Below are 26,848 nucleotides of genomic sequence, written 5' to 3'. Positions count from 1 at the left end.
GATTGAACCCAGGACCTCGTGCATGCTAAGCACATGCTCTATCACTAAGCAATACCCTCCTCCATCTTTTTTTTTTTTAATGGAGGTACTAGGGATTGAACCCAGGATCTTGCACTCTAGTTCCCTCCCCCATATACATTTTCTTATTTAATCCTCCCAACAATCCTTTGAGCTCCTACTGTTGTCAGTCCTATTTTGCAGATAGGAAAACTGAGGCTCAGCGAGGCAAAGCAATCTGCCCAAGTTTACGTTGCTTGATGGGGGAGGGAGGGACTAGGCTATGAACCTGGATGCATTTATCTCCATCCCTGCAAGACCGCACACCCACTGGCGCCCTTCCCTTCCGGGGCTGCCACAAGTCCCCAGGCTGAAGAAACTTTCGTAGGAATCCCAGTGGCCCGCTGAGTCCTAACCCCTTATGTGATTCTCCTGCAAAGTCACGCAGTGGACGTCCTCAGAAACCTTGCAGCTGGGCCGAGGCAGAGCAAGGAGCTAAGAGGAGGTTCTCGGAGTTTGCCAAGGCTCGCCGGCTGTCTGGCTCGACTGCTGGTCCTGGAGGGGATCTGGGGAGGCTTTATAATCAGAGCCGGATCCACGCTCCCTAAGGTGGAGCCAGAATTCCATGCTGGGGAGAAGGAGGCTCTGCAATCTGGTGGAGGAGGAGGGGGGCTGTCTCCCTCTCTCTCCAGTCATGGCCATGCCAGCTTTACACTGGATGTGGAATTTAGCAAGCTGGTCAAGAGAGCAGGCAGCCCCCGCCCCAGGCTTCATCTGTTTGGGGCGGATGAATGTTCAACTGACCCACTGAATTCTAGGAAATCATTCGGTTATGTCTCCCAGCAGCCAAAGTCAGGAAGAAGGATGTGAACTCAGGCACCATACACACCTGCATTTTAACACTGGCATTGCCATTTGTTGGCACCATGAGCTTGGCGAATCATAGGATTAATAATGGAAACTGTAGGGGGAGGGTAAAACTTAGCGGTAGAGTGCATGCTTGGCATGCTTGAGGTCCTGGGTTCAATCCCCAGTACCTCTTTAAAAATAAATTAATAAATAAACCTAATTACCTTCCCCCAAAACAATAATTAAAAAAAAAAAAAGGAAACTGATGAAACATGTTCTCTGTGCCAACATTTCTTTACAAAGGTCATTTCCTCCTCACAACAGCCCCGTGGGGAAGGCTATTGTTATCCCATTTACGGATGAGGAAACTGAGGCACAGAGAGGTTGAGTAACTTGCCCAAGGTCATGCAGCCCCTAAGTGGAGAAGCTGGGATTTGAACCCAAGCAGACAGGCCTCAGAGCCCATGCTGTACCAATGGTGCTGTATTAATATTTCATTTGTCCAAACGACCCCTTAGGTAAGTATCAAAATGAGTATTGAGTGATCCCTGTTGATGGAGGAAGAGGCTGAAAAACTCACTGTTCACAATACTGCAACTTGGCACGGTCTGTGTGTTTATTCTGGGTTCCTAGTTTCTCAGCCTTGGCACTAGGTACACATTGGAACTGGTCATTCTTCATGATGGGGACTGTCCTCTGTCCTGCGGGTTATCGAGCAGAATCTCTGACCTCTACTTAGTAGATATCAGTGGCAACCCTCCCCGTCGTCATGACAACCAAAAATGTCTCCAGACATTGCTATGTGTCCCCTGGGTGGAGTTGAGGCAACATCCTCCCCACTACCTCCTCTGCATTGAGAACCACTATTCTAGAAGGTGCCTAAATGTCTTTAGACTTCACAAGATTCACTAATGGCTGAACACCCATGTATGAATCTGTTTAAAATCCATAGCTTTCTCTTCTGAGATCCATTATAAACACGAAGACATCTACGTTCTACAGGGCTACCTCCTGGGAACCCCGTAAGAATGACTGCCCTTGGTGGCAGGATAACATCCTCTTCCAAGGGGAGTCAGGATCCTAAGCTAACGACCTTCGTTGACTTTTGGGGCAAACAAAGAACGTTTATCAGTAAAATCAGTTGCTGGTCTGGAGACCAGATGCGAGAGTTGCAGAACTGGAAACAGGGAGGTTTTATCCTCATCCATCCAGCTCAGCCACTCAAGAAATATTTATTGAGTGTCTGCGATAGGCCAGGTGCTGTGTCTGGTGCCTGGGGCCACCTCAGCCCCCTTCCTCGTGGAGTGTGCTAGGCTCACCTGGCCACCCTGCTGCCTGTGTCCGTGGCAGACATCACTAATCGATCACAGTGCTGTCCCACTGGGCCTTCGGACTCCTCACATCCATGTGCCTGCTAACTGATTAGAACAGACCCAAGGGACAAAAACCCACTTGCCCTTTCATTTGGGGAATTCAATAAACGGTAGCTCTTAATATCAGCTAGTGTCCAATCCCACCTCAGCCTCCTTCACTATAAAGAAGGAACCTGAGGCCCATGCGTGGGGAGTGACTTGCTTTAGACACACAGTTGCAGATACAGGCCCCAAATTAAGGTATTTTTATGTCTTTCCCCGCTGTGTTCCTCATGGCTTCAAGGCTCACCAACTGGATAACAGAACTGAGGGCGCAGCAGAATTCCTTATTATGGGTGCCCGCATTTTTTTTGTGCATTTGTCTCTTTGCCTCAAGGGCAAGTAAATAATAAGATGTTTTTAGCCAGAGACAGAGGAAGGGGTTGCCCACCCACCCCGGCACAGTTCGCTCAGGAAGAAGCCACACTGAGACCCTATGAGAGCTGCTTCCTTTGATTATCTGATGATTAATGAGGTCCAGTCTCAGACAGCTGCAGTTTCACAGTTTCTTTAAACGCTGCTAGCTCCACCAAAGACATGGCTCCTTTTTATGTTAAGAGGTGCTTCCCTCCCTCCCTCCCTCCCTCTTTTCCTTTCTCCCTCCCTCCCTCCCTTCCTTTCTCCCTCCCCCCTTTCTCCCTACATCCCTCCCTCCTTTCTCCCTCCATCCCTCCCTTCCTTTCTCCCTCCCTCCCTTCCTTTCTTTCTCCCTCCCTCCCTTTCTCCCTCCCTCCCTCCCTTCCTTTCTCCCTCCATCCCTCCCTTCCTTTCTCCCTCCCTCCCTCCCTCCCTTTCTCCCTCCCTCCCTGCCTTTCTCCCTCCCTCCCTTCCAGCTCTCTCACTCTGCTCTTTGTTTCAACCAGAAAGTCAGTACAGCAGTGACTCATCCCCTCCAGAAACAAGAAATGGGTGGTTGGGGGCAGAGTCTACAAGGCTGCCAATCTGAAGATCCAAGTAATCCAACTTCTATTCACTTTGGGTGACTGGGGAGTCTTTCCAACTGACCTCTCCAGCCCCTGAAACCAACCAAGATCCCCTGGGCTACAATGGCTGCCGTCAGTTTCCCAACCCTGCCTTCTCTGGCCCTGTCCCAGCCACTTCCTGGAGGTTTTAGTTGTCAATGTTGGTCCACGTTGTTTCCTATCTCTCAGGAGGAGGGGCTGCAGCTGGGGTCTACTTCCTGGAAAGCACTGTTTGAACACTCATTCATTCACTGAGCCAAGATACGTGTATTGAGCACCTACAGAGTCCAGCCACAACCATTGCGGTTAAAATAAGGACGTAGAGTTAGAAGGGACGAGACCTGGCTCTGGGACATACAAACTGTGTGGCCTCGGGCAAGGCACACACTCTCTGTGCCTCAGTTTCCCCTTCTGCAAGATCAGGCTGAAGTAGTACCTACTTCAGTGGTTGTTATGGCCGTTGGATGAGCCCATGCGTGTTGTCTTGCTTAGTACAATGCCTGCCGTACCAGGCACTGTTTTACTTTTATTTCGTGGCATGCTGATTGCTGTGGACCTCGCCTGTTACCTACCCAGCCTCCATATCTTCCTTCTTCCTTCCTAACAGAATTCTAAGGTTGTTTAGGTATCTACCCACTCCCCGGATCCAGGAGTAGGCTTTTACTAGTCTAAGCCAATGGTTCTCAAACTGTGGTCCCCAGACCAGCCGCATCAGGATCACCTGGGAACTTGTCAGAAATGCAATAATTGCAACGTCGGCTCACGTGTCCTGTGCCTAGGATGTGCCTTGCACTGTCCCAAGTGATTCATCTCAATTAACCCTCCAGTGTAGATTCTGTGATCTTCCTCTTTCTACGTGTGAAAAAGTTGATGCTCAGAGAGGTCAATTCACTCGCCCAAGGTCACACAGCCAGGAGTGGCAGAGTCGGGACTGAATCCAGGTCCACTGGACTTTAGAGCCCAAGCATGTAACCACTACACCATCCTGCCTCTGGAGAAACTGAAGACTGATGAGGAGAGTCCAAGAACAATAGAGCAGTCAGGTTGTGCGATAGCTCAGAATGTGCCCCACTGGAACAGTGACTCTTCCTGAATAGGGCACTTAACCAGCAAAAGCTTGCCTGGATCTACAGAGATCTTGTCTCCTTTAAGGCCCACATTTAGAGTTTGAAGGACCATGGCTTCACACGTGGAAAGAATCAAATAGCCCAGGTGCAGTCTAGGGAATTGAGAGCAACGTAAAACACAAAGGGGACCCTCAAAGCCCCGAAGTAACAAACAGATAAAACAGTGAATGCTCAATGCAATTACAGACCTGTAAGTTCCCTTCTTCCTTCTTGTTTGCAAACCTGTTTCATGTCCTATCTTAGGCTAGGCTTCCCCCAAAGCCTTGAGAGAGGGGATCTAGTGCAAATAGTTGCTTTAGGTGGTGATCCCAGGAGGGGTGGGCACCAAAGGGATTGGGGTGGGCACCACCAGCATCTTCGACGATCTGAAATGCACATGCCTAGGCTTCACTAGAAATGTAAGATTTCAAGAGTCTGCAGCCTCAGAGCAATCTCTTCTCTATGCCCGTCAGCACAGCTCAGAATTAGACCCCTACCAAGTTCTCAAGCAGCGTAAATTTTGTTACTTTGTCAAGGTCATCACGGAGATGACCCAGAGGACACATGCACAGGAGAGGTCGCCTTACTGTTTTCCTGCCATACTGGTCTGAGATGTTCCCCCAGAGGGTGGAGCTGGACATCATGCCGACAAAGACCACCTGTGAGGGGAGGAAAGACGGTTTCTGTTAGACTGTGACACAGAGCACCGCAGGGAAAGGGAATGCCAAGTCCAACCCGTGATGTCACACTCTAGTAATAAGAATGAACCCACGCTTACTGAGATCTTGTTCAGATGCAAACACCATGCTCTGCGCTTTGTGTTACTGTTTAAGCCTCACAACAATCCTATGGGGCAGGTGTTACCATTATCCCCATTTCACAAGTGAGGAGGAACGGAGACTCAGAGAGGGGAGGTCATGTGGCTGAAGAGCTAGTATTATACCAATTTCTCACCAAACCCAAGAAATGTCTTGCCCTATGGCTTAAAAAAATGTTAAAGGTTGCAAAGTACAGTTTGGAGGATATGAAAACAGAAGACGTGCAATTGGGATGGGAGCTGTAAGGTGTCAGCAAGAGGAAGCACTCATGGAGCGCTCACTGTGCGCTGGGCAAAGTCCTTGTTCCGTTGTTAACCCTGGAACAGAGCTGATGAGGTATGAATGATCATACCCATTTTGTAGATGGGTAGCTCGAGGCTTAGGAGGGTTAAGAAACCTGCTCATTATCCTAGAGACGTGAGGGTGGAGACAGGTCTTCAACCCAGACAGGATGACCTGAGCGTTCATTACAGTCGTATTCTTTGCAGGGCACTCACCACGTGCCGGATACCATGCCGCATGCTTTTGGTCTTACCTAATGAGCACACTCACAGCAGCCCACCCGGTAAGAGTGGGTGCCATTATTATGCCCATTTTACAGATAAGGCAACTGAAGCCCAAAGAGGAACTACAAGCATTTCTCCAGACACATCCTAAGGTGGCAGGCTCCAAATTAGCTAGTTACACTGAGGAGTTCCAAGGGGGAAGCAGATTTGGATAATTTTAAAGGAATTAATTTCCAGGTCCTCAATTTCCATATAGACTCTTTCCAGAGAACAGGTTAGGGGTCTCACCTGTTCCCTGTGTGAAGGAAAAGCTGGGCTGGTCTAACAAGATAACTCACAAGTCTAGGAATGTGAAGGAGAGGCTGGGCTGGTTTAACAAGATAACTCACAAATCTAAGTATTGGAATACTGATCTGAGTTCTGCTAGACTAACTTGTAAATCTAGGTTAATTAGTGTTGGTTTGCTGTTTATGTGTTTTTGCTAGCCAGCTGGATTTTCAAAGATACATATCTGGCTTTGGAATGTTGGCTTGCTGCCTCCCCGCCTCCACTTTTGTGATGATAATGATGCTAAAGCTGTTCCATGCCTATTGGCTGAATACCCCAAACTTGTACTTTACCCTATAAAACCTCATGTGCACATCTTGAAGGTGCTCAGAGCTTTGGAGCAGAAGCCCCTCTGAGCCCGCCGGCGTAATACATCTGAGTACTCCAACCCTCCGAGTGGTGCTTGTTTCTTGACTGGCCTGTCGTTTCCGTAACACCTGCCCTGCGTTCCCTTCCTCAACCACCCCACCCTCACTTGTCACTGCCCAGTCCTTCAAGAGCACATCACAGTGCATTGTTCTGAGGTTACCCTCCAGGATGCCTTCAAAAGAATACCAATGACATAGTTATAAATCCTTTGGCAAGTCATCTAAATTCCAATTCCATTTTATTATTATTATTATTCTGTTTTAAACGGAGGTACTAGGGATTGAACCCAGGACCTTGTGCATGCTAAGCATGGGTTTTACCACTGAGCTATACCCTGCACCCCCCATTTTATTATTTTGAATCAAATTGACCATCTGAAGAAAAACAGGCGTCATCACTCTCATTATGCAGATGATGAAATAGAGCCAGAAAGTGCCTCAGTCAAGATCACACATCTCAAGGTAACTAAACTACAAAATTCCAGATCTATGTGCTTGTGAAGTTCCTGAGCTGCATCACCTTCTTGCTAATATCAGACCAGGTCTTGTTGCCAGAGGCACTCAGGCCATTCCAGAACAATTATCCATAGAAAACAGCATTCGGGTAGGTGTTCCTAGTTAGCAATAACTGCCACTAGCTAGGCTGTGTGACCTTTCCTAAGTGAATTAACCTCTCTGTGCTCATTTTTTTTCTCAGCTCATAATAGTACCTATCTGAGGTTTAAAGAGCACAATGTATATATGCATATATTATAGCAATGTATATAAAGCCATTTTCATAGTAAATGCTCAATAAATGTTAGTTTTTGTGAGTATTATTATTATTACCCTCTTATCCAGCCTGGCCATTCCCCTCCCTGTTAGAAGATCACCATTGAACTACCTCTGGCAAAAATTAAGTGTTCTGCCTCACCCTCCTTCAAGCCTCAGTTCCAGGGAGCAGCAGCTCCTACCATGTATTGAACATATTCTGTGTGCGAGGTGCTATGTTGTTTCCAATCCTCACGTCACCTTCACGTGGGAGGAACTGGCATCTCCTTTTTGGGAAAGCGAGACTTATAAGGTTTCACTGATATGCTCAGGTGGGTTCCAACCTCCCAGCCAATGAGCAGGATGTCTGGGATCCCCAGGTAGTTGGAACCCCTGGATGGGGTAAATCTGGCTGCAAACGAGATGTGTGAGGTGGAGAGGGGAGAAGGCAAGCTGAGGTCATGGCGTTTCCATTCAGGGCTTAATTGTCTTCTGCTGAGCCCTTGGCAGCAGCAGGAGGAGGGGGACATCCTACAGTACACCCCGGGGGACCAGAACCGTGCAATAACAGGAGAGAGCTGCCGCCAGTCTGCCTACCGAGGTCAGCAACGCCACCTGCCAGCTGGGGAGCCGCCACTCGCAGTGCAGCTGCGGTGCCAGGATGCTCAGGATCATCATCTCCATGGCGTCGGCCATCTGCAGGGAGAAAGCACACATAATGAGGCCAGGATGCTGCCCGGTGCTGGGGACGGCCGGCCCCTCACCAACTCCACAACCCCAAGCGAGCATGTAGGAAATCCCTCTTCACCTCCTGCCGAGTGCCCTACCACACATCCAACACGCTGAAAACCTCAGTGGTTCAAACAGTGAATTCAAACACGGGAACTGACAACTAGACATGTAACATTCTTTGTGTGTATATGTTTCTGTGGTGGAAATAAAATAAGGGTGTTCCCTGAATGAAGTGGGAAAATGTTGTATTTTGAAAATCTGAGAAAAGCGTTTTTATAGAGGTAGAGAGACAGTGATCTTTTTTCCTAAAGCTCAATTAAAGACTAGTTTGTCTTTGGTTCATACGTCATTGTTCACGTAGAATTGTCAGGAGAGTTAATAAATGTGACCTTTTAATGTATTAAAACATACTAGGAAGTCCCAGTCATTAAACATTGTGGTACCTTTACAGGATTAAACAGACAGAGCAATGCAACAGAAACGAGAGTCCAGAAGCAAACTCATGTGGCCGTGGGAATGTGGTGGACGATAAAGGAGGCTTTGCTAATTGCTGGGGGGAAAATGATGGGGCAGGGGATTGACAATCTATTTGGAAAAATACATACTTAAATCGCAGTCTCGCACTATTCATAAAAATCCATTTCAGTTGTATCAACAGTTTAGATGCGTTATTTGCCGTGGGTACATTAGGGGATTTTGGCAGGGATCACGAGGCCCTTGAAGCAGGAGGCACATTTTGATCTGTGCGTATTTTTCAAAGGTGAATCTCATAGATGATGTCATCATCTCCTAGTGGTCCTGAGCCTCAAAGGGTTGAGAACCACTTAATTCGCCAGAAGCTTTAACTCCTCCTGGAGGACAATTGCCAACCACGCCCAACTCCCCGAAAGCAGACCATTCTCACCCAGGGTCACTCAAAATTAACTTGATTAAAGCAACGGATCTGTGTGGAGGGTACTGTGTCCTTCCTTGTAAACCATGGAAACCCAGTTGCGTTGAGCAGCAAGGGTGCTTCTTGGAGAGTGAAGGGGAGCCCGGAAATACTTGCCCAAGCCAAGCCGGTGAGAACAGACAGCTTCCATTGAAATTTTCCAAATCCAATAGCTTCCACCGCATCCTCCACCATGAAAGTATCTGGGAAGGAAAAGGGGAAAGTGGAGGAAGGGGTCAGGGCATTTAGCAGTTGTCCTAGGATGTGGTGGGGAGGGACGTCTGGGCACATCCCTGGCCAAGCTCTTTAAAGGCACACACTCTGCTTCTAGATCTCACCCAACGAGTGTGAAGGTTTATCTTGCTACAAAGTCCACTGCACCATTGTTTTTACAAAAGGAAAAATTGGACAACCTAGAATGTCTAACAGTGAATTGGTTAAATAAATTATTTCATAAATTATACATAAAATATTATATACCCACATGATGAAATGCAACCCGTCTGTTAAAAAAAATGCAGGTATAACAATACCTTGTTAATTAATTTTTAGAAAACAAAGCAAGATGGACCAGGGGAAGTAAGGTTGAGTTTCCGCAGACTGTCGACAGGGTCATCTTTGAGGATAGCCCTCACTTTTTTGTACATGTCGATCATATCTGGATACTTTCCAAATAAACACATGTTATTTGTATGCTCAGAAAAAAAATAAGGAGATAATTTATAAGCTTATAAGTGTTTTGAAAAAAGCCTAAAAGGCTAAATACAATGTGGTGTGCTGGATTGGTTCCTGCGACAGCACTGCTGGGAAAACTGGTGAAATCTGCATAAAGTCTGGAGTTTATCGAATAGTGTTCCATCCGTGTCAATTTCCTAATTTTGACAAGTGCTGATGAGATCCTCGGACACAGCTCATGGGAGGGCCACCCAGCACGCTCCTTTAGTACTTTCATTTTTCAGTTAACTTTTTATTCTGGGATATTTTCAATTTACAGAAAAGTTGCAAAGATAGTACAGAGAGTTCTCGTATATTCTTCATGCAGCTTCCCCAATAATTTATTTAACCAGCATGAGTCCTATAACAACATCAGTAATAAGAAAGTAAGAGTAATAATATAATGGTGTGTTTATTTAGTGCATACTGTGTATCAGGCACTGCGCTCAGGGCTTGACGGACATTATCTCATTGAGTCCCTATCACAACTGTTAGTTAAGGCTCAGTCTTAGCCCCATTTTACAGAGGAGGACATGGTGTCAATGCAGCTGGTATATTGTAGATATGGGAGTTGAGTCCAGATCAGCTCCTGCTTCTAACCTCTGCCTCCCCTCCCTCCCCAGTCATTGCCTCCTTAGATCTGCCAACAACAGGCTTTGGGCTCAAGACATTAATCCTCTCTCAAGTTGGGAATCTGGGGCCTTTCAGGAATGCATGGAATGTTTTCGTCCATCAGCATCAGGTGGTGAGGGGAGATCAGGTCCCCCAGGACTGCCTCAAATCTCTTGTTTGACCCTCTCGGTTCAGAGAGAGCACAAGATCATGGGTAAGGAGCATGGGCTCTGAGGCCAGATGTCCTAGGTGTAAATCCAGCTTGGCTAAGTTCTAGCTGTGTGACCCTGGGCAGTGTATTTAACCTTTCTGTGCTTCAGTGTCCTCCCCTGCAAAACGGAGAAGGTGATCATAATAGTTCCAGTTGGAACAGTTGTGAGGATTACATGTGTGATATGCGTAAAGTGCTTAGACCAGTGCCTGGCACAGAGAAAATTCTCAGCCTGTGTCAGCTGCTCTAATCACTATTTTCATCTTCACAATCACCACCACCACCATCACCACCACCACCATCATCACCAACCCCCTCATCATCACCACCACCATCACCATCACCACCCCCTCATCATCATCATCACCATCATCATCACCACCACCATCACGATCACCACCATCATCATCACTACCCCCCCTCATCATCACCACCCCCCTCACCATCATCATCACCACCACCATCACCACCCCCTCATCATCATCATTATCACCATCATCATCACCACCACAATTGTCATCACCACCATTGTCAACACCACCATTGTCAGCATTACCATCATCACTACCACCATCATCATTACCACCACCATCATCTCTATCGCCACCATCATCATCATGGTGGCTGCTGTCCTCAGCCAAGTGTTACTCAATAATGTTGACTGGCAGGGATTGTGATGTAACCTTGCTGGCTGAAGAAAGCCATGTAGGTCCAGTCCCAACTTCCAGTGTCATCCTTGGGTCCTCCAGGCCCTCCTCCCTGCCCCTTCACAAGATCCCTCTGAGCACGCCACCTGGAGGGGCAACCCTGGCACCTCAGAGCCCCTGACTGTGCTCTGGGCTGATGCCCCAACTACAGGGACCCCTCACCGTCAGTGGGATTGGCAAACTCCTTGGGCACAGCCGCCCCATCATCCAGCTCGACGGCCTCTAGGCCTGCACGGACCCCTTCAATCTGGACCTCATGCTCTCCCGAAGCCGTGTCGTCCTCTGACCTTGCACTCTCGCCTGTGCGACGGAATTTCACCACCCTAGAGGACAGAGCAAATCTGGTCATGATGGCTAGAACTCCTTGACGGCCTTGCACTATAGCTCTTGTGCCCAAGACAGGTGAAAAGCTTTCTCTTATGGTCTGGAAAGTTGAATGGGTGGTGGGGGAGGGAGAACTTGGCATTTCTGCTGAGTTGGACCATCGGGTGGGTGACAACTTTAAGAGTTATGTATCAGGGTTGCCACATACAGTTGGACAGGTTGGACACTGCACAATTCCAGGCAGAACCCTATTCACATGGTAGGCTCTGTGACTGAGGAGACTTTTGTTCTAGACCTAAATACTGTTTGGAAGCATGTGTGTTTCAGAATTTAGACTCAGTCTGTATCCTATGGAATTAACAATTTGGTCATCTAAGGGTTATCTTATACCCACAAAAAGTTGCCCACGGAATTTTGTTTTGTTTTTTTAATTTAAAGTGGATGCCAAAGTTTTTTAATTAGGACAATTCACATAAAAATCCAGATTCCTGATGTCTCTTAAAAAAATAGACTATCTGGGGGGCAGGCAGAGCTCAGCGGTAGAGTGCATGCTTAGCATGCACTAGTCTTGGGTTCAATCACCAGTACCTCCACTGAAAAAAAAAGAAAAGAAAAGAAAAATAGAATATCTGGCCATCAGGGCCCACATTCCTACAAGGGACCAATGTGGCTATACTCGGGCTGTGTGCCCCCTATAGATGGGACACATAATCAGAGCCGACGACACCCTCATTCTCTCCAAATAACCTCCGCCCTGATGGTCTCCTGCCACTTATCTTTACACCTGCTCTGAGTTCCTCTCCCTTGGCCCCCTTCTTCTGGCCCTGCAGACATTTGAGTTTGAGACCCCATGGACGCCGCTCTCCATGCAATACACTCCCTCACACTGGGCTGTCTCTTGCGACTCTGGGAAACGCCTTGGTTTTTCTGAGCACCATCTTCTTCATCTGGGACTCAGGCAAAATTACCTGTCTCCTTCCAACTTCCTCACCCCTAAATGCAAAACTCCTGCTAACTGCCAGCCCGGTGGTGGATTTCAGGGTCATGGCAGTGACAGGAGAGATGTGTCCCTGCCCTCACAGCGGACAGCCATACTGAATGAGTAACGCCCATTTCTACCAGGGCTTTGAAAAAAGAAGTCTGTGGTGACATGGGTGTGAATGGCGGAGGGCTAATGAGGGACTGGAGGGCAAATGTGAGCATCGTTTTTAAAAGTTAAAAATGGAGACATTCCTACATAAAAAATATTGATATCATCACCCTCACCATCATTACCAATCAACTATCGTGTCATTCCATATATTTCACCAAAGAACACCTGATGGTCTGGCATAGGAAGGGTAAATCTTCCGATTCCAGAAGCCTGGGGGAAGATTCCCTGCTTGTGAATTTGGAGAAAAGACAGATGAAATCACAGAAGTTTTGTAAATACCTGAAACACCATTGGGTGGCAGGGCTCGGCTCGGAAACCTCCAGCTGTTGTCAAGGGCTGGAAATGTTGGGGCAGGACACAGAGTTTGCAGGCAGACCCCCTGGGAAATCCGAAGCTTAGATCTAACACTCCATCCCGTCTCCCACCATCACCACCACTGTCTAGCAGTGTCGAGCCAGTGCTCTGTGCCTCATTCTAGGTGTTGTTTTCCATACGCTCTGTCTGCACTACAGCTCTGTGAGGTTGGCATTATTATCACCATTTTACAGACAAGAAAACTGAGGCTCCGGAAGTCTCAGGACTTACCCGTGGTCACGGAGCCAAAGAGGCATGGAGCCAGGTTTCAACCCCACTTCTGTCTGATCAAAACCTTATGTTTCTGGCCAAAGATGGGAAACCACTCAGATTCTTCCATTACTGCCCATTTATTCCATTTTTTTCTCCATAAAAATATTTTATTTTGAAATGTTTAAAGCATCTAAAATTAAATAGGTACCAATGAGAGAAATATCTAAACTTCCACAGTCCAGCTGAAGGACTAGATACAACTATTAGGTTGAACCACATGAAATCACCAACATTTGACCATAATTCAGTCGAAGCCACCGTGCCTCCTTTTCAATCTCCATCTCTCAGATCTTCATAGGAAATACACTTCCTTGATCAGGAGTCTTTACAATCATTGTTATTTGATTTAACCCTCACTGGATTAAATCAAAGAGGGAGACCATTACTGTCCCCACTGGATAAGATACACCTATAGTCTCGCTGAGCCTCAGTTTACCTTGTCTATAAGTTGGGTGTAATAATTTGGTCATAGATCGAATTCCTTAGAAGCAGAGTCTCAAATGGGATTCTTTTTTCAACAGTGGTAAAATACACATAACCCAAAATTCAACATTTCACCCATGTTTAAGTGCAGAGTTCTGTGGCGTCACATATATTCACAACGTTGTGCAACTATCACAACTAGCCATTTCCATGATTTTTCATCGTCCCAAACTGAAATTCAGTACCCATTAAACACTCCCCCCCCACCACCGGCCCCTGGAAAGCACCATGCTGATTTCTGTCTCTATGAATCTGACTACTCTAGAAATCTCAAGGAAGTGGAATCATTCAGTATTTGTCTTTTTGTGATTGGCTTATTTCACTTAGCGTCATGTCCTCAAGGTTCAGTCATGTTGTAGCATGTGTCAGTATTTCCTTCTTTTTTAAAGGCTGAATAATATCCCACTGTATGGATAGACCACATTTTATTTATCCATTCATCTGCTGATGGACACAGCTTGAAAGAACTGAGGCTTCAGCCCGGTTGTCTCTGGTATTAGAGTCCTGGGTCCCAATCACTGAGCATCAGTGCCTCTCCCGAGCATTCATGTGTGTCTGGGGAATGAATGAAGCCCAAACTCAGCTGTCCTGTATGGGTGGGTTTGCCAAAGAGCGGATAATGATGTGATCTGGAGCAGGCATCAAAAGACGTAGCTCGGTTCCAGCCTGGCAGACAGCTCTGCAGGTTTGTGCAGGGGTTCTTGAACTGGATGGAGCCTCAAAACCCATGAGGGGCTGGGACAACACAGAAGTCTGGGCCCCATTCCAAGGGGGTCTGATTCAGAAGGCCTCCATCTCCATCAGAGACTGAGATTTTGCATTTCTAACACGTTCCCAGGTGCTGCTGCTCTTGCTGATCCGGGGACTGATTTAGTGCGTCAGAGGCAGTAGAAAGACTCTGCTGTCCCCGCCTTCCCCATCCCTCATCACGAAGCCGTCATGCTGGGGGACAGGGCCCCCGACTCTGCTGGTTGCCTGCAGCTTACCCACCTCCCCCCTAGTAGCCCAGACCCCCTGTGACACAGGACTCAGGCAAACGCCCCTGCAGTCCAGAGCTGGGGCATCCCTTGCAGGTGGAAGGCAGATGTCACTGGGGAGCAAAAGCTGGGAGACAGACTGCTTTAGGCTTGGAAACCTGGGGAACAGTGGGAATCTGGAGCTTCGTTTAATCAACACTTGCCCAGCATGCACGCAAGCACCATTTGTTATCCAGAGTGTGTATTTCCTGGGGGTAGCTTTGGGGAGATGTTCGTGGAGATTAAGAGGCTGCTCTAAAGCCAGCAACATGCCTACAAACTGAATCTCACACAAACCCCCCATGCTGACACGTAACATTTGCCAGTATCCGGTGGGTAAATACTCCCACCACGACCAATTTTAATCTCTCAATGGTTAAATAACAGGCTCTGAGACTGACTATTTACCAATCAACCTGCTCTCTCTAGAGCTGGTACCAGCGGTCTGTAGCACAACCACTGTGAAAAGTCCTCAAATCACTGTCACAAGCTACAGCACAGACGAACCTTGAAACATGATGCTGAGTGAAAGGAGCCAGACACAGAGAGTCACATGTGTATGATTCCATCTATGGGAAGCAACTTCATAGAGACGGAAAGCAGATGAGTGTTTGCCAGGGGCTGGGGAAAGAGGAACGGGGATTGACTGCCTAAGGGGACCAGAATTTCCTTTCAGGGTGATGTAAAATGTTCTGGAACTAGATAGAGGTGAGGCTGGTACAACATTGTGAATGTGCACCCATGTTCACAGCAGCACGATTCACGGTAGCGCAAAGCTGAAAACAACCCCAGTGTCCATCAATAAGCAAAATGTGGTCTAAACATACAATGGAATATCATCCAACTTCAAAAAGGAAGGGAAGGTGGGGAACGTATTCAGTACCTTGTAGTAACCTATAATGAAAAAGAATATGAAAAGGAATATATGCATGTATATGTATGACTGAAGCATTATGCTGGACACCAGAAATTAACATAACACTGTCAACTGACTATATTTCAATTAAAAAAAATTTTTTTTAAAAGGAGGGGAAGGAAATTCTGACACATGCTATAATATGGAAGAGCCTTGAAGATGCAATGCTAAGTGAAATATGGCAGTCACCAAAAGACAAATACTGCATGAGTCAGATTTATAGAGACGGGAAGTAGAATGGTGGTTACTAGGGGCTGGGAGAGGAAGGAATAAGGACTTCAGTGTTTACTAGGTACAGAGTTTCAGTTTGGGAAGATGAGAAAGTTCGGGAGCTGGATGGTGATGATGGTTGCACAACAAGGTGAATGTACTTAATGCTGTAAAGCTGTACTCTTAAAAATGGTTAAAATGGTAACTTTTATGTTATGTGTATTTTGCCATCCCTCTCCCCCCAAAAAACCACCAAAACCCTCAACCCTGAACACTGCCATGGATGGTACTTCTCAGTGAAGTAAGTCAGACAGAGAAAGATAAATACTGTATGTTATCACTTACATGGGGAATCTAAAAAATGAAACAAACTAGTGAATATAACAAAAAAGAAATAGACTCACTGACAGACAAAGCAAACCACTGGCTACCAGTGGGGAGGGGAAACGGGGGAGGGGCAAAATCGGGGTATAGGATTAAGAGCTATACAGCGGGGGAAGGTATAGCTTAAGTGGGTGGTGGAGCACATGCTTAGCGTGCACAAGGTCCCAGGTTCAATCCCCAGTACCTCTTCTAAAAATAATAAATAAATAAACCTAATTACCTCCCCTCCACCAAAAAAAAAAAAAGGCATTAAATATTTTTTAAAAAGACCTATAAACCACAAGATATAAAATAAATGAGCAACAAGGGTATATTGTACAGCACAAGGAATATAGCTAATATTTTGTAATAACTATAAGTGCAGTGTAAGCTTTAAAAATTGTGAATCACAGTGTTGTACACCTGAAACTTATATAATATTGTATATAAACTACACCTCAATTGAAAAATTGTATGTATATATCCACATATACATAATTATATATTTATTTATATATAATTGTATATAATCACATAAATATATAAGTATATTTACATAAAGTTATGTATAAATATATATTTAGATATGTAAACAATTATATATTTTATTATTTATTAATTTATATATGATATTTATAAATATAAAGAAATGTTGATACATATAATACATGTGGACACACATATCACTGCATAGACATCTGGCACATTGTGAGAAATGCTGCAAATAGACTGGGTACAGTGAGAGGGTAGCCGGGATGTGACATTTCACCTCTGTAACCCACCAAGGGGCAGAGTGAAGTGGGTTCCAGGGAGGGAGCAACAAAGGAGGAGGACTCCCTGGCCCCAAGAAGCAACCCCAAAGTCAAAAACATAGAGTCCCCCAAGGTGTTCGCAGAAGATAAAAATATAGAGAATTATTAGGCGAAGGAAGGACATGAACATTTACGTGCATTATCAATTCCTCTCCAGGGTGAAGGGAAGGTCGATGGCTCGCCCTTTACTCTGAGGGTCACATCGCAGAAGGAAATGGCTACATGGCCTCATACCCTCCCTTTCAACACATCCTCTCCTCCAGGACCATCCGGGGCTCTGTACTTCCTTCTGTGATTAACAGCGACCACCGCAACCTTTGGAAAAGGTAATCTGTGACAGCTTTCAGAATTTTAAGAGCCCTGTGTTCCTACCCAGAATTGTTGTGCTGGGAATTCAACGTGCAGGACATTAAATGATCCCCAGTGATAATCACAGTTAGGTATAAGCTTCCTTTTCAGTCTGATAGATACATGAACTTGGGGAATATATATCCAGAAGTTACAGACATGGTAGTTAATGATCCACCCTCCCAATGAGGGAGGATATTGATTATCAACTCCCCATGCATCCAGCCCAGTGTTTGCATTTTGCATCAATTCTCTTATTCATTTTCCTTAGTCCCATTTTACAGATGAGGACATTCAAGCACAGAGGGGCTGGGAGCTTGTCCAAGGTCACACAGTAGGTGTCCAAGCTGGGCCTTGGCAAAGCCATCTGACTTCAGTGTCCCCACTCTCAGCCCCTCTGCGGTATTCTCTTCTGGTTCTAGCATGCATGTTGCAGCTTTGCTGCGATAATGCAAAACTAGAAACCATCATTGGACGAAATGGATCGTCACTAAATGGATGCACGGCACACGCACTAAAGAAAACGTTACAAAAATTTTTATTTATGTTCACCTGTATCACGATAGCCAAAGATGGAAACAACTTAAGTGTCCATCAGTGGATGAATGGATAAGCAAATTATAGTCTATCCATACAATCGAATAATATTCAGATACCTAAAATGCCTAAGATTGGTTGCTTCTGGGAAGGACAGGATGGGAACAGGAAGTTTTGAGGGAAAGACATTAAAATTTTTTTTTCATTTCATAATATTTGAATTTTTTTAACCTGCCCATCTATTACTCAACGAATAAATATAAATTACAATAATGACTATTTACAGAGCTCTTGTTGATCATTAACGTGTGCTAAGCACGTTACAGACACTTTCATCTGTGAAACGGGATGACAACAGGCTTGCACGATCACTGAGAAGATTAACTGAGCTTAATGAACGGGAAAGTGCCAGGCGTTGAGTAAATATTGACTTCCCTCCAGTCCAGCCTCGTTCAAGTCACCTTTCTGCCTTGAGCGTGGAGTATACTGACCTTTGTGAAATTCGACTTTTGAGAAAATGGCTTAGCTCCCCGGAGTTTTAAACCAGGATCTGTTCATATTCCTTCCCCGGCAATCCACTAGAAGCCAGGGCTCCTTGTTTATTAAAACTTGTTTTAAGACCGACATAAAGAGAGACCTCTGACATTAAATTACACTCAGATAACCAGACTGCATTTTGAATCAGTTGGGTTCCTAAAAACAGTTACCAACTACACGAGCCAAGATTTCCCAAGGAAAAAAGATGTAATATGAAAGAAAAAGAAAAGTAGCAGTGGCATATGTTAAATAGATGAGGGTTTCAGAATGGGCTGGCTCTCAATTTCTTGGCATTTGTTGTGTGTAAAGATAGCATATAATTTACCAAAATAGCAGGGAACATTTATTTTAAATAATTTTGCTATTGAAGGAAGAGAAGAGCTTGAGGAAATAGCTGTCAACCTAAAGATCTTGCTTGTACCATCATGTAATTCAACTCGGTACCTAAATGAGGGTCTGAGACTTGATGAGGGTATTTTAGATAAGGAATATATTTTTTTTCTCTTCTCATCTGAGCTTCTGGACCTATATTCCCTAAGTTCATGTATCTATCAGACTGAAAAGGAAGCTTATACCTAACTGTGATTACCACTGGGGAGTATTTAATGTCCTGCATGAAGAGAGGTCATAGAAAGAAGAGCTCAACTCTGCAAACAGACTGATTGGGGTTTGGATCCCCTGCCCACATTATTTAGTAGCTATGAGGTTAGGTTACTTTGCCTCACTGGGTCTCAGTTTCCTGCTGACTGAATGGAGATGGTAATTTCTACTTCACGGGGTTGCCATGGAGATGAAAGGAGTCAATAGACAGAGCATCTCAAAGAGCCTGGCACCATCCTTCAGTATTTCAGTAAGTGTTTATTGAGTGTTGACGATGTGCTGAGGGTTGGGATACAAAGGGGGACAAAACACACTTGCCCTTCTGAAGTGGATGCCCTGGTTGGGAAGACGTTTAATATCTAAGTAATCAAAGAGATCAATATACATTTGCAAATGAATGAATCCTGAGACGGAAATAAATACGGTGGGACAGTAGATAAAGAATGATTGGAGGAAGGATAGACTTCCCTGGGATACATCAGACCCCTGCCACGTGAAGCTTCCATACTAGTACTTGAAGATAGATACTCAACAATAAATAAGTGGCAGGGAGGGTATAGCTCAGTTGTAGAGTGTGTGCTTAGCATGCAAGAGGTCCTGGGTTCAATCCCCAGTACCTCCATTTAAAAAAAAAGAAAAACAAATAAACATTAAAAACAATAAATAAATAAATTACACGGTATGTTGGAAGGTGGTTAAGTGTATGAAAAAAAGGAAAAGAGGGCTGCAATTTTTTTCAATTGTGGAAAAATACACATAAGATAATTTTTTTCCTTTTTTTTTTCATGTAAGATAAAGCTTAACCATTTTAACCATTTTTAAGAGTCCAAGTTCAGTGGCATTAAGTACATTCACAGTGTTGGGCAACCCTCACCACTATCCATCCACAGAACACTTTCCATCTTGCAGAACTGAAACTCTGCACCCAGATGTGTACACAGATCCCCATACCCCCCTCCCCCAGTCCCTGGCAACTGTCATTCTGTTTTCTCTCTCTATGAATTTAACTACTTTAGGAACCTGATATAAATGGAATCATATAGGAGTTGTCCTTTGGTGACTGGCTTATTTCACTTAGCATAACGTCCTCGAGGTTAATCTAAGTTGTAGCATGTGTCAGGATTTCCTTCCTTTTTAAGGCTAAATAATATCCCATTGTATGGATCAACCACATTTTCTTTATCCACTCACTCAGCGAGGGACCCTTGGATGGCTTCTACCTTTTGGCTATTGCAAATAATGCTGCTATGAACGTGGGTGGACAAATATCTCTCCAGGACTCTGCTTTCTATTCTTTTGTGGATATACACCCAGAAGTGGAAATGCTGGATCATATGGCAATCCTATTTTTAATTTTTTGAAGAACTGCCATACTGTTTTCCATGGAAGCTGCACCAATTTGCATTTTCCCTAACAGTGTATAAGAATTCTAATTTCTCAGGGGGAGGGTACAGCTCAGTGATAGAGTGTGTGCTTAGCATGCACGAGGTCCTGGGTTCAGTCCCCAGTACCTCTTCTAAAAATAAATAAACAAATAAACCTAATTCCCACCCCCCCAAAAAAAAAACAAAAACAAAAATTCTAATTTCTTCACATCCTCACCAATAGCTTTTATTTTAATTTATGGCTAATGGCTGTGAGAGAGGACTGGAATTCTAAGGAGATGATCAAGGTATGCTTTGGTAGATGATGGCATTTGAGACTTGACAAAGGTGAAACAGATACCTTGGGGAAGAGCTTTATAGGCAGAGGGAACAGTGGGTCCCAAGGCAGAAGCCTACCGGGCGTGTTTTGAGGGACAACAAGAGGCTAGAATGGCTGCCTCAGCATGAGTGGGTGGAAGAGATGATGTGAGATGGGAGCCCTGGGAGGGGTTTGAACAGAGGAGGGATGTGATCTGACTTCTAAAGACTCCCTCTGGCTGCTGTGTTGAGAAGGGGCTGCAGAGAGACAAGAGTGGGATCACGGAGACCAGCAAGATGACCACTGCAGTCAACTCAGGTGAGTGATGATGAGGAACTGAACCAAGGAATGGGAGCAGAAGTGGAGAGAAGTGGTTGGAGTCTGGATGCAACTTAAAGACAGGACCAGAAGGATTTCCTGATGGATTGAAGTGGAATATGAGGGAAAGAGGAGTCGAAGCTGACTCCAAAGTTTTTGGCCCAAATGGGACGGGTGCAGGTACCATCAGCTGGGATAGGTGAGGCTGAAGGAGGAGCAGGGAGGAGGAAGGATCAAGAGTTCAAGTCTGGACACGCGCTTCCATTAGGATTCAGAAAAGGACACTGTGGCTTCTGGGTGCTTTGCTGCCTGAACAAGTTGGAGGACAAGGGAAACAAGTCCAAAGTGGAGGAAGACAATAACACCAGCACCATTCATTGCGCCCTTAAGTGGAGCCAGACACTGTGCTGAGAGCTTCCCCGTGATGACCTCCCTGATCCTCACAACAGCCCTGCCGTGCAGATTCTGCCATTATCCCGACTTTACAGATGAACCTCCGACCTTGGAGAGATGAAGTCACTGGTCGAAGGCCACCCAGGTAGCAAATGGCAGAGCCGGAGATTGGACCCAGATCTGCCTGACTCAGAGCCCGCATTTTTACCTCTGCTGCCGATTAAGCCCAGGAGAAGTCAAAAGATTCATTGAGGTGATGGACTTAAACTCAATCTTGAAAGACAGAGTTTGTAAGAAAGGAGACAGAGTAGACTGAGGAAACACAGGATGAGATTTCCATTTCTCGTCTACGTACTACAGGGTCCTGTTTGACCTAGTCCCTGCCATCCTCTGCATCCTTCCCTCAAGCCACTTACCCCTTATGCTCCACTGGCCTGATTTTGAGCTTTTCCCCCCGCATAAGTCCCTTTGTTTAAAAGGCTCCAGCCTATCTCTCTTCCTGGCTGGCTCCTACGCATGTCTGGGGGTTCAGCTCCAACGTCACTTCTTCAAGGAAGCCTTCTCTGGTCGTCCCCTCCCCATCTAGAACTAGTCTTGTCACACCCTGTGCTTGTCCTTTGTGGCCCTTATTCAATTCTCATAATTACTGTGCAATAATGTGTTCAATGTCCACCTCTCCCATCAGACCAGTGCTGTCCAATAGAACCTTCTGCAGTTGTGGGAATGTTTTGGACCTATGCTGACCAGTACAGCAGCCACTAACCACATACAGCTACTGAGCACTTGAAATGTAGCTAGTGTTAACTAAGGAACTGATTTTTCAATTATTACCTATTTTATTTATAAATCATATTTCATACTGTATATTATACTATAGAAATTATTTCATACATAAATCACATAGTTCAAGTTTAAATTTAAATAGCCACACGTGACCAGTGACCACTGTACTGGCCATTGAAGCTTTAGACTGTGAGCTCCTTGAGGGCAAAGACCATGTATCTCATTTTTGTAGAATCCCTTTTACCTAGGATGGGGCCCGGGAAAATGGCTGAATGAATGAATGAATCAGTCAGTCAATGCAGTCTGCAAAACTTGCTTTCAAAAAATCATCCTAGAAAAGAGAAACCCAGAAAAGTCTGACTTGCACGAGGTCACACAATAGGGCAAGACTAGATACAAAATCCCAGCCTCCTGAATCTCCTGTGTATGGTGCTGTGCCTGAGCGGACAGCAGGTGAAAGGCAGAGGTTGTCTGTAGTCTCAAATGATCCATCTTAGAGGTGCGTGAAGGTGCCCCCAAATGCAAGAAAGGACTATTTTCTTAGACACTCTCATTCCTTTCCCCCTCCCCTGACCCTGTAAACTACTTAGTGGCTTATAACCTATTAACACTTGGCTTCCCACAGGACTGAGCCTGTTTCAAAGTCCACTTTTGTCAATCCTCTGCAAGGCACACTGATTTTTTAAAAAAAAAAACATATTGCTCTCAGGAAATCTGCTGCCAGCAATCTCTGAATAATATACATACAAAGCATGGCTTAAAAAATACCCAAGTCGTGATTTGTAACCCACTCAGAGTCACACAGCTGTTGATTTTATTTTACTGTTTTTAATAAATTGAGGTCAGCACGTTTCATGGTTAATTTTGACATCCTTCAAATGTAATTTGGCTTTTGGAGACTACATTTTTTGAGGCATCCAGCATGAGGAGCATACATATTTTGTTTTCATAAATTATTTTTCAGATGAAATAAGAATAATAGTTAACGTATGTTGAGTTCTTTGTATCTGCCAGGCATTTAGCATATGTTGTCTCATTTGATCTCCCCAGTAACCCTATGAATCAAATATTATTATGATTCCTATTTTATGGCTGGGGAAACTGAGTCTCAAAAAGGTTAAGTCACTTGCTCAAAGTAACACAGCCAGGAAGCAGCAGAATCAGGATTTGAACCCAAGTCTGTCTTACTCAAGAGCCAGTGCTCTTAACCAGTACACAATTTGTCCTCTGTAATAGATACTATATTTATTTATGTGTATAAAATATCAGAAAAAATAATCAAGAAATTTACACTGGGGTTTGGGAAGGGAGACTTACTTTTATTCTTGTGCTTCCTTTTGAAATTTATTTACCCTATGTATATATTATAGACTTGTATAAAAACTAAATTAATTTAAAAACTTAAGTAAAAACCTCTTAATAGTCTTACTCTCTTTTAATTAAGGAAAGAATTGTCACTATATTCATGTAGATTAAGTATACATGAATCTTTGAATAATTTGCCAAGTTTACATGCTCTGACATCATTTGAAAATTTATCTCAGTTTCAGTTCCAAAATGTGTTGCATTCTTGTACTGAGTCTCATATTTCATATTTTAGTTTCTGAGTTATTTTTTATTTTGAGATAATAGGTTGGTTTTTGAATGTGGTATTTATTTTCAATGAAAGTGGTATGTTTTCCTTGGGAGATTTGCACTCAGATTTGTACATTTTTATGTAGTCATAGATCAAACTCTAGATAGCATAGCTGATCATTCTTCAGCATTTGTGAGAATACATGCTGTATTACATAAGATATGCTATTTGTTGATCAATTAATAAAAGCTTAAAAGTAAACATTTAATTAATTAAACATTTTAATGAAAATTAATTTTACACTGATTGAGAAGTAAACATTACAATATCCTTCAGTACTCAGAGCCTCAGAGAGCTGTATCAGTCACACTAAAAGTCACTAGGGAAAATGCCTCAGTGGCTTAGAGAGAAAAAAAAATTAAGTCAAGAAAATACACACATTCTAACAATAATGTATCCTTTCCAAAAATTCCAAATGGTGTCTACTTTTACCATCCAAATGGCTAGTGCTTCTAAAAATTAGAACAAAAAATCCCCATTAATGTTCTTTTTAATGTCCCATCTCAATTCTTGGAATTTGCTTAACAAAATCACTATCAGCTTGTGGTGGGAGAAATGTGTAAGCTCCTCTACAAGGCCCCTGTCCTTTCCATTGCTTGATTGCATTCTCGCAAGATTTTCAGAGCACATTTGACATCCCTGAAAAATTCCAGTCCTCTAAGAAGTGTATTCCTGAGTTCCCAAGGATAGCGGTTGACAGTGAGTCTCACTCTAGCTAGCTGTTACAATAGCCTTTCATTCAGAAGAAGGCAAAAGGTTTCAGCGATGATGCACAGTTCTCCATTCACACACTTCGTAAACAAGACTTTGCCCAAGCCTCCTCTCTAGGAAGGAATCCCAGCTTTTTAGAAACCAGTTTGCAGTATCAGTATCATTCTGTTCTAAAAGACCTTGCAGAAAAAAAAAAAATTAGGGATTTCACAGCATAGGAGAAGGACTGGAAAGGACCGATGTCATTGCATGGACCCATCAATTCAGTCCACATTTCAAAACAGCAGCTAACGCTTTCTTAAAACACAGACCTCGAAATCCCTTTAGGATTGAGAGCAATTCAAAGAGAAAACATAACACGGGTATGTCCCCATAAGATTCTGACGGATCTGAAAAATCGAACTGAGTCAGAGATACAGAGGCAGAGCTGGTGGGGTAGGAAAATGGCTTGTCTCCTCCAGGCCTAATTCTCTTCTCTGAAACAGTTCTCTTTAAATTTAAGAAGTCATGCAGAGATGCCCCCCTGCAGGTTTTCATTTTTTTAAAGGAACGCCTGTCTGCCTCTCATTCGCCCCCAGGATACTCACGGCAGCTGCCTTAGCTGGAATAAGTCCTCCTCCATGTCCGCGCTGCGCCAGGACGAGCCCTTTTCATGGCCCTTACATGGTGGTGGTGGATGACGAGCGCTCGGGGTTTCAGCACCGGGGTGCTGGACAGCTCCCGCGCCGCTTCCTCCCTCGGTGGCAGCTGTTCGGGGGAGGGAGCCGCCAGGGACCAGCCCACGAGACAAAGCCGCCGCCGCCAGGAGACCGCGGCGAGAGTGGGCGGAGAAGAGGAGGCGGAGGGCAGAGCAAGCTGCGCGGGGAGAGGGGGCGGGGAGAGCCCTTCTGGTTAGAGGAATTTATAGGCTCTCTGTGGCCGGTGGTGTTTTACTGGGGTGCCTATAGGGCACACCAGCCTGGGAAATGGCTCTGCAGGTACCAGTGAGCACTCTTTTGGTTGACGACGCCTCTCTAAATGTTTATTTGTAGGGATTCATTAAGGTTCTTACGAGCATAATATTCTTGAAACCCAGGCTGTTGTTATAAACGCAGGAAATGAAAAAATTTAAATGTATTCATGCATTGAAACATTGTTTATTGTGCACCTACTGTGTGCCAGGCACTGTAATAGGCAATGGGAATATGACAGAGAACAAGTTAGACATGACGCTGTCATCACAGAGCTAAAGGTCTCTTGTGAAATGAATCAAGAAAAAAACTATACGTTGAGTAGGAGAAAGCCAAAATCATTCATTCACTCATTCAACAAGCGTTGTTGAGTGATTTCTGCAGTCCTGGGGAATCAAAGATTAACAAAATCAAATCCCTTCCTTCAAAATCCTCTTCATCTAGCTCAATGACTCCCCCATTCCCCTTCCACTAGAATGTCTGCTCCTCTTTAGAACTTAAGCTCCATAAAGGTTTGCTTATGTGCCCCCAAGGGCCTGAAACAATAAAACTTTATTTATGGACACTGAAATTGGAACTTAATATTCCCCACTACACTCAACCCTGGGGCTTTGCATTGTGGGCACTCATAAATGCTCATTAAACTGAAAACAAACATCTTTCATTCAAATGAGGAGATTCACTATCTATTTTAAGCCATGGACAGTACGGATTATGATTTATATCAGAGTTGGCAAGTTGGAGGTCTATTGGTAAAGTATCCGACTTGAGTTTTAATGCTGAAAGTTCCATGTCCTAGACAGTGCTGAGTCCCAAGCAAACTTTGACAGTCGGTTACTCTACAACCACAAGCCAGATCCAACATAAAGATGCCTGAGGGTTTTGAGTAGCCTAAAGGTTTACAAGAATACTTTGAAGTGCAAGATTTAAAACTATAAAACTCTTAGATAAAAGCATAAGACTCATAGGAGTAATTCTTCATGACCTTAAGTTAGGCAATGGTTTTGTAGACACAACATGAAAAGCAGAAGTAACAACAACAACAAAAAAAGATACATTGGACTATATCAAAGTTAAAAGCTTTTATGCTGCAAATGATACCATCAAGAAAGTGAAAATACAACCCACGGAATGAGAGAAAGTATTTGAAAATCATATAACGAATAAGAGACTTACATTCAAAATATGTAAAGGACTCTTACAACTCAATGATAAAAAGACAAATAACCCAGTTTAAAAAATGGGCAAATGATATGAGTAGGCATTTCTTCAAAAAAGTTATATAAATAGCCAATATGCAATTGAAAAGATGCATAATGTTACTAGTCATTAGGGAAATGCAAATCGAAACCACAATGAGATACCACTTCACACCCACCAGAATGGCTAGACTCAAAAAGACAGACAATAGTGTTGGTGAGGATATGGAGAAATTGGAACCCTCAT

At 44.4% G+C, this 26,848-nt stretch overlaps 1 protein-coding gene across 1 annotated transcript in view; it reads right to left on the bottom strand.

Moving 5' to 3' along the window:
• SVOP (SV2 related protein) overlaps positions 1–25,239 on the bottom strand; it is a 61,709-nt gene extending 36,470 nt beyond the window's left edge. The window contains exons 1-5 of the mRNA XM_010963558.3: positions 25,040–25,239; positions 11,165–11,325; positions 8,876–8,961; positions 7,693–7,791; positions 4,914–4,985 (exon numbers count right to left, since the gene is read on the bottom strand). Of these exons, the coding sequence (XP_010961860.2) occupies positions 4,914–4,985; positions 7,693–7,791; positions 8,876–8,961; positions 11,165–11,325; positions 25,040–25,074 (453 nt within the window). The 5' untranslated portion in view covers positions 25,075–25,239. The remainder of the gene's footprint in view (positions 1–4,913; positions 4,986–7,692; positions 7,792–8,875; positions 8,962–11,164; positions 11,326–25,039) is intronic.
• Positions 25,240–26,848: the final 1,609 nt, after the last annotated feature.

Source organism: Camelus bactrianus, chromosome 32 (genome assembly GCF_048773025.1).
Source record: "Camelus bactrianus isolate YW-2024 breed Bactrian camel chromosome 32, ASM4877302v1, whole genome shotgun sequence".
NCBI lineage: Eukaryota > Metazoa > Chordata > Mammalia > Artiodactyla > Camelidae > Camelus > Camelus bactrianus.
The sequence above is the reverse complement of the archived record's forward strand: the minus strand, read 5'-3'. Positions and strand labels throughout refer to the sequence as shown.